The sequence below is a fragment of the Trypanosoma theileri genome (assembly GCF_002087225.1).
Source record: "Trypanosoma theileri isolate Edinburgh chromosome Unknown TM35_Tth_29_V1, whole genome shotgun sequence".
Classification (NCBI taxonomy): Eukaryota; Euglenozoa; class Kinetoplastea; order Trypanosomatida; family Trypanosomatidae; genus Trypanosoma; species Trypanosoma theileri.
The window spans coordinates 229,721-236,862 of NW_021639871.1; the positions used below are offsets into that span (position 1 = coordinate 229,721).

At 39.2% G+C, this 7,142-nt stretch overlaps 2 protein-coding genes across 2 annotated transcripts; both read left to right on the plus strand.

Moving 5' to 3' along the window:
* Nucleotides 1–346: 346 nt before the first annotated feature.
* Nucleotides 347–4,240, plus strand: TM35_000291830 (uncharacterized protein; the record flags this gene model as incomplete). Its single annotated transcript, XM_029028340.1, has 1 exon — nucleotides 347–4,240. The coding sequence occupies one exon, from the start codon at nucleotides 347–349 to the stop codon at nucleotides 4,238–4,240; it is 3,894 nt and encodes a 1,297-aa protein (XP_028880367.1).
* Nucleotides 4,241–5,007: 767 nt separating this feature from the next.
* Nucleotides 5,008–5,865, plus strand: TM35_000291840 (putative fatty acid elongase; the record flags this gene model as incomplete). Its single annotated transcript, XM_029028341.1, has 1 exon — nucleotides 5,008–5,865. The coding sequence occupies one exon, from the start codon at nucleotides 5,008–5,010 to the stop codon at nucleotides 5,863–5,865; it is 858 nt and encodes a 285-aa protein (XP_028880368.1).
* Nucleotides 5,866–7,142: the final 1,277 nt, after the last annotated feature.

The window sequence follows — 7,142 nt, forward strand, 5'->3', positions numbered from 1 at the left end:
AAAAATTTATGAAATTGTCTTATCATTTCCTTTTTTTTTACATTTATGCATGAATAACTTTCTCGATATTATTTCTCTTCTTTTTTTTTTTTTATGTAAAGCGCGGGAAAAAAGGAAAAGGGGTTGAGGAAAAGAAAGTGAATTTATCACACATATATACTCACAAGGTTTTTTTTTCCTCTAGTCTCTTCTTGTTTTATAGATAAATATATATATATATATATATATATATATCTTATTTTTTTAATTTTTTCTTATTCTTGCTTTTTTCTTTTTCTGTAATTACAGGCAGATACCTACTGGCCTATCTATATACATATATATATATACATCAGAGTTGTATATAATGGCCGTTCACCTTACCCCGCTAAAACGCACACAACTACTTGACCTCTGCAGTTTGGTGGAGTCAGTCCTGCAGTCAACATGTGCCACCCCCTCCTCTGGAATCTCCTCCAGTGGGATGCTGTCTAGTAGCAGTAATAATGATAATGATAATAATAATAATAATTACACAGAGGTTGCAACAAAGTGTAACTCGTGTGTAGATGAACATCCATTCGTTACCGGCGCCTTCTGTGATGTTTTTGAGGATCCACTGACTCGACACGCGTGGCGTTTGTATGATAAGATGTTATACCTTGTCTGGTGGTCCTACCGACCGCCTTCTTGTACGGAATGTGGAATGCAAGATGCGTGGGTACCATCTGCCGATAGTGAAATGAAGTGTGGTCATTGTGGAACTGGAGCTGGTACAACTTCTGTGAATGATATTGTGGAGGATTTCCCAGCTGTAGGAGATGAGAATGGTGATGATGACGATGTTGGAAGTGGTGATGATAATGTTGATGGGAATGATGTGGAAGCTGGTGGGGTTTCTGCAGCTAGTAATGGTGGTGGCCCTGTAGCATTATATATGTTTTTCTATGAATGGCTTTTACGAATTCAACAAACACGGTGTGTGAAAGGTCTTGTACTTCCTGCTCGGGAGGTTCTCGCTGCTGTATTACGTGCGGCGTATGATTTGGCACTTTTATTTGTCCTTCCAGGAGTACCAAGTGGAGGTGCTGTAGTCTTAAGAGGTGGAGCTTTATATTTGAGTTTAGTATTGCATCGATTTTCTGCACCTTTTCCATTATTTAGTTTGGCAGGTCGTGTTCAATCATTAGATGCACCTAATACTCTATCAGCCATTAGTGTAGGTGAAGAGCAGAATGAAGAATTACAATGGACAGATGTGGAATTATTGGCTGCTCTTATTGGTGTTACACTATCTGATTTCTTTGAATCTTGTCAAGTAGGAGTACAGTATTTGCAAAATATTATGACGGTAGCAGCAGCATTTGCCGTACCTAGTGCTCTTTGGCATCCACAACGTGTAGAGGGACGTACGGCGTATATGATGTCATTACGAAAAAAAAGAAAAACTTCTTCTTCACATCATTATCCAGGATTCTCAACTGGTCTCTCCCCAGAGCATACAGCAATGATTGTAGCATTGGAATTAGCACGTGCATTCGACTCACAACCATGTGCTCCAGAGCATGCAGGACGTATTGGTGCCTGGTTAGATCAATTAGGTCTATATCCACAGCGTAGTTCATATCCTAATAATAGTAATGGTGATAGTGGAACTACTACTACTACTACTACTACTACTACTACTACTACAGCAACAGCAGCAGTGGAAGACACTACATGGTGGACTTCTCCTCTCACTACCGAGACATCTCCCTTTGCCGGAATTATGCATGTTGTTTTGTTATCACCATGTGCAAATGCATTATTGTATATCTTTGCAAATGCCTTTTCTATATCAGCGCTAGAATTAGCAGATATGGCTGCGAGTAGTGGACTTTATTGTGGACCTACACGTTTCTTTGAGACTTTACGTGAGGCTGCTCAAGAGGGGAACTACACCCTTATGCCACTTTCTCGTCGTCTCTCTCCCATTACCTCTTTTTGGACGAGTACCTACTTTGCAGTACACTCGGAAGATCGTCTACCACTACTTGCGGCACTGCAGCACATGCGAACAGTGACAACGCGTGATAAGGAGATTCCTGTAGCCCGAGTGGTGCAACGTATTCTACGCAAACATCACTCTGTACGTCGTTACCAACTAAACTACAGTATCCGCGTCTCAGATGACTCGGAGCGGCAACAATTAAAAGGAGTTTATTTCCTTAGCTATGTGAATGAAAGGTGTGCGGTGTTCACTGGGGTTCGTTCTGCCCGTAAAACCATCACCTTTGATGGAATGACAGGTGATGTGATCCTCTGCGTACCCGGAGCTCGTGGTCGACAGGTCATCAGCCAAACTGGAAGTGGAATGAGTGGATTAGATGTAGAGTTCAGTGGCCCTATAGTCGTGCATGTAGAGTCAGCAGCGGCGAAGTGTGTGATGGACTGTGCACGGCAGGGACTTGGAGCCGCGGCGTGGCAGGCGGCGGTGCGACTTCTCGATCGCTGCGGTCGTGTACGGCGGCGGATGCGAGTGCCGATGTTGGCATCTCGTTTAGAAGCGCTTGCCTCTGTGCGGGCCCCTGCCGCTACTGCCAGTCATTGTAGTATGGGGCCGGTGAGTCATCATACGCGGAGTGGACCTGGCATGGGAGCCATGAGTGGGCGGAGTCAGGCACCAGTCACCTTGTTGGGATGGGGAGAAACAGAAGTATTGCTGACGGCCTTACCGCATGTACATACACCTGCACATGTTTGTGTGTTAAGGAGTGAATTGCAGCGGAATCTTCTTTCGCTTCCTACACCATCTCTTGTTTTTGGGATATCGGAGAATCGTGCCATTGCGATGTATGCCGTCCTTGTGGCTCTGCTTGAACGTATTGAACAGGAACTCACACAACTGTATGCTGGTTCACATGGAGAGAGTGGAAAACGAACTACTACTAATACCAGTAGTGGAAATAGTAATACTAATGGTGGGAATATGCCTCCCATGTTGTTACCATTAACACCAATTACAGGTCCACTCACATGGATAGATGTTTTACTCTACGAAGAAGAAATGGAGACCTACACCGCAACGACGCCTCTTCCTCTTGCATCACCACGTTTAAAAGGGAGCACACCAACATCGCATGCGGTTTACAATAATGGTGTTTGTGAAAGTCCTGTCCAACTCCCGGCTTCTACCGCTACGATTGGTTTGGAACAACAACCGCAGTTTCTACTTCCACAGAGTGTAACTCGATCCACACCAACACCACAACCACAACCACAACCATCATCATCCCCACAGCAACAGCATCAACAACAACAACAACAACAACAGCGTAGTCGAGAGATTGAAATCATACCAAGTTATCAAGATGTCCTGCTTGGACTCGCAAATAATGTTGGTGTTAGTGATAGTCGTGGGAGTCGTGCTCGTGGAATGCCAATGAGCCGCACCCGTGCGGTTGCACAACAGCGAGATCGTCAACAACAACGTCGTGGAAATCAAACACGATCTCGTCCAGAGGCGGGAGATGAGACTGGACGTTCAATGGCAGGACTCCATTCATCCACATCTAACAGTTGTTCTTGTTATACCTTTAATCTATTTAGTGCGGAAGAGTGTCGAAAACGGTTACACTGCCTTCTTCAGTTTATTATTACTTATAAAGCCAAACAACAACAACAAAAACGTGAAAAGACATTGGTTGTGGGTATAGGAGGAGAGAGTGTTGGCATGAATGCAACTGTGGATACATCGCCAATGGTAAAGAAAGACACTCCCCCACGTGAGAGAGTGGGAAGTATACCAAAGCATCACACCCCACCTATCCGCAATGGTGGAACTCCATCCATGCATCCACAAACAACACCTACCGGATTGCCATCTTCTTTGGGCGGAAAAGTGAATAATAATAGTAATAATAATACTACTGCTAACATCAGTAATTCCCCATTGTTGGAATCCATGCGGCCACAACAACAACAACAAAATCATCATCGTCATCATCGACGACGACGATGCTCACGCTCTATTGGTACTCCTGATAGCAGCGAAGGCAGTGACCATGGGGGGCGTAGTCCTCTCATCACTGCTGAGGGAACACCACGCTCACGTAAACGCCATCGTCATCAAAACAATGGCGGAGTCGAACATTGGAATAATAATAATAATAATAATAATAATAATAATAATAATAGTGTTAGTGGTGATTTTGATGATGATGATAATGATGATGAGAAGGAAGGGAATATAAAGAAGAATAAAAGAGAACGCCTCGAATAAGCGGTTCTGTGGTTTTTGGATGTGGGATGCCCTTGTCCTCCAGTAATCCTATAAGAAGAAGGAGAAAAAAATAAAAAATAAATAAACGATAACAAGAAAAGACTAAAGCGACTGCAGTAATAGTAGAAGTAGAAGAAGAAGTAATGATGGTGATAGTGGTGATCAGTGGAATGGAGAAGAGAAATGGAACGTCTAAATATGAAAGAAAGAAAGAAAAAAGAGCAGAGATATCTTTTTTTTTTTCTCTAAGGTACCTCCTCTGGTGAAACGAAACAGACTGAGGAAATAAGTCCGAAAGGAAAAAAAAAAAACAATTACCAGCGTGTAAAGACAGAGGGTGTAACTCAATTTTATACATATTTATATATATTTATATTTATATATACATATATATATATTTATATTTATATATATTTATATATACATATACATATACTTGCTCCTGTGCACAAGAGAAAAAAAAAAACAAGGAATAGTGAAAATCTGGTCAAATGTTGTATATATATGTCTGTATTTGGAAAGCACTTATTTATTTATTTATTTATTTATTTCTCTTTGCCTTTTTTCTTTCACAATCTAATATTGGTGTAATTTTCTCTTGAATGGAACTAGAACGATAGATAAAATAGCTTAAACGATAAACAGGAGAGCAAATCCTGAAAAAAAAAAAAAACTATAATCACAGAAATAGGAAAAGAAAACGAAGAAAAAAAAAGGAAAATATCATAAGAAAAAAAAAATAAACAAACAAACATCGAACGGAAATTATGGATATTTTAATCCCCGTATACGATAGGATTCGAGAGATCCCACACAATTTTGAAGGTGATGCCGCACTTTCCTTCTTAAATGAATCCGCTGACGTTCTTGTGTATTTCTGTGTATTATACATTCTTCTTGTGTTTGTAGTTCCTGAGCATGTGATGAAGAATCGTAATCCATTAAATCTACGTATACCTTTTATTCTCTGGAATCTTTCCCTCTGCATCTTTTCCATACTTGGTGCCATTCCTTCTTTACGTCTGATGCTCTTTCTCCTTAAAGACCGTGGGTTTTACCAGAGTACATGTACCTTTGATTATAAGGTTACCTACAATGGAGAGTATGCCTTCTGGATTTTTTACTTTATTCTCTCCAAGATTCCAGAAATGATGGATACTGTATTTCTCGTTTTGCAGAAGAAACCGGTGATCTTTCTGCATTGGTATCATCATCTCACAGTGGCGATTTTCTGTTGGCAGGCGGGCCATGCTCTTTTACCTAGTGGACTTTGGTTTGCCACTATGAATTACTGTGTACATTCTATTATGTATTTCTATTACTTTGTGTGTGCCTGTGGATTCCGTAAAGTTATTCGCCCCATTGCCCCGTTCATTACATCCCTGCAGATTTTACAAATGGTGGCTGGTACCTTTATTGTTGTTTACACCGCCTATCACAGTTACTTGAGTGGATATGGCTGTAATGCGGATCGCACAAGTATTCGTATGGGTCTTGTGATGTATGCTAGTTACTTTGTTCTCTTTGCGGTGCTCTTTTATAATCTGTATCTAAATAAGAATAAGAAAGCAGTGACGGCCCGTAATAACGCTGCGGTGAAGGCGAATGGTCAAAAGAAGGATTAGAAATGCGAAGAGAAAAAAAAAAATAGAAAGAGAAAGAGAGAAAAAGAAAAAGAAAACAATTGGTGATAAAATAGGAGGGATAGTTGCACAGAACCAGAATAGCGATTAAGATGATGATGATGATGATGGTTACTGTTAATATTATTATTTACTTATTGAGAGATGGGAGAGAGAAAGAGAGAATAGAAATAAATCCAGAATAATAACAATAATAATAAAAAGAAGAAAAGGCACACACTCAAAATCATCTATTCTGCATGCTTACATGCCCATGTTTCCGCACATGAGGTAGGAAGGGGAAAAAAAGAAAAAATAATAATCACTCCTGTGTGGATAGATTGTTTTGTTTTCCAAATATCAAAGAATTGAGAAGAATATATATATATATATGTATATATTTAATAAAATAAAAAAAAAAGTGAACGACCGAGGAAAAAAAATATATACGTATATGTGCGTATAAATATGCGCTCTTCTGGGATATTGATTTTCCCATTATATCTAATTAGATATGTATGTGAATAACCAATCTCCTATTGTGGACTGTCATTACCTCCAATAATCACCAAATAATTTGAAAGCAAAAAAAAAAAAGAAAAAGTGTTCCCCGTAGAAGGGAGAGGATCGAATTTCAAAAAAACAAAAACAAAATAAAAAGATAAGAAAAGATCAAGGAAAAACTTCCCATTTTTTTTTTTCTTTCTTCTCTTTCTTTCTTTCAACCTCAAAAAAGAAAAAAAAAAATCAAAATAAACAACAAGAAGAACAACAGATATTAATTTTGTTCACACAAAAACGGGGTGGGGGCAACACGACGTCCAGAAACAAAATAGAGAGGCGAAGGCAAAGAGAACGTTTGACCAAAGCGGTTTAGAAGAGAACAAGCAAACAAACACTATATATATATATAAGAATGTACAGATATAGGTAAAGCAATAAAATCAAAGTAAAAGAGTGGGGGGGAACAGATTAATAAACAGATCGACAAAGTGAGGAAGTAATAGAGAGAAAGAGAGAGAGAGACTACCTCACTTGTATCTTTTCCGGGATCTTTGGTATTGGTTGTTTTTTTTTGTTTTTTTTTCTGGTTCTCCGTATATTAAATCTTATATATATATATATATATATAATGATATCTGAGATGAGGCAACTGTTGTTGCTTCTATTTTAGATGTATTTATATTATTATTTTTTTTTTTTTTTTAGTATTATTATCATATTATACTTGTCGTGTTTATAAGCACGCAGGTCTAGCATTTGTTTTTTGTTTTTTTTTT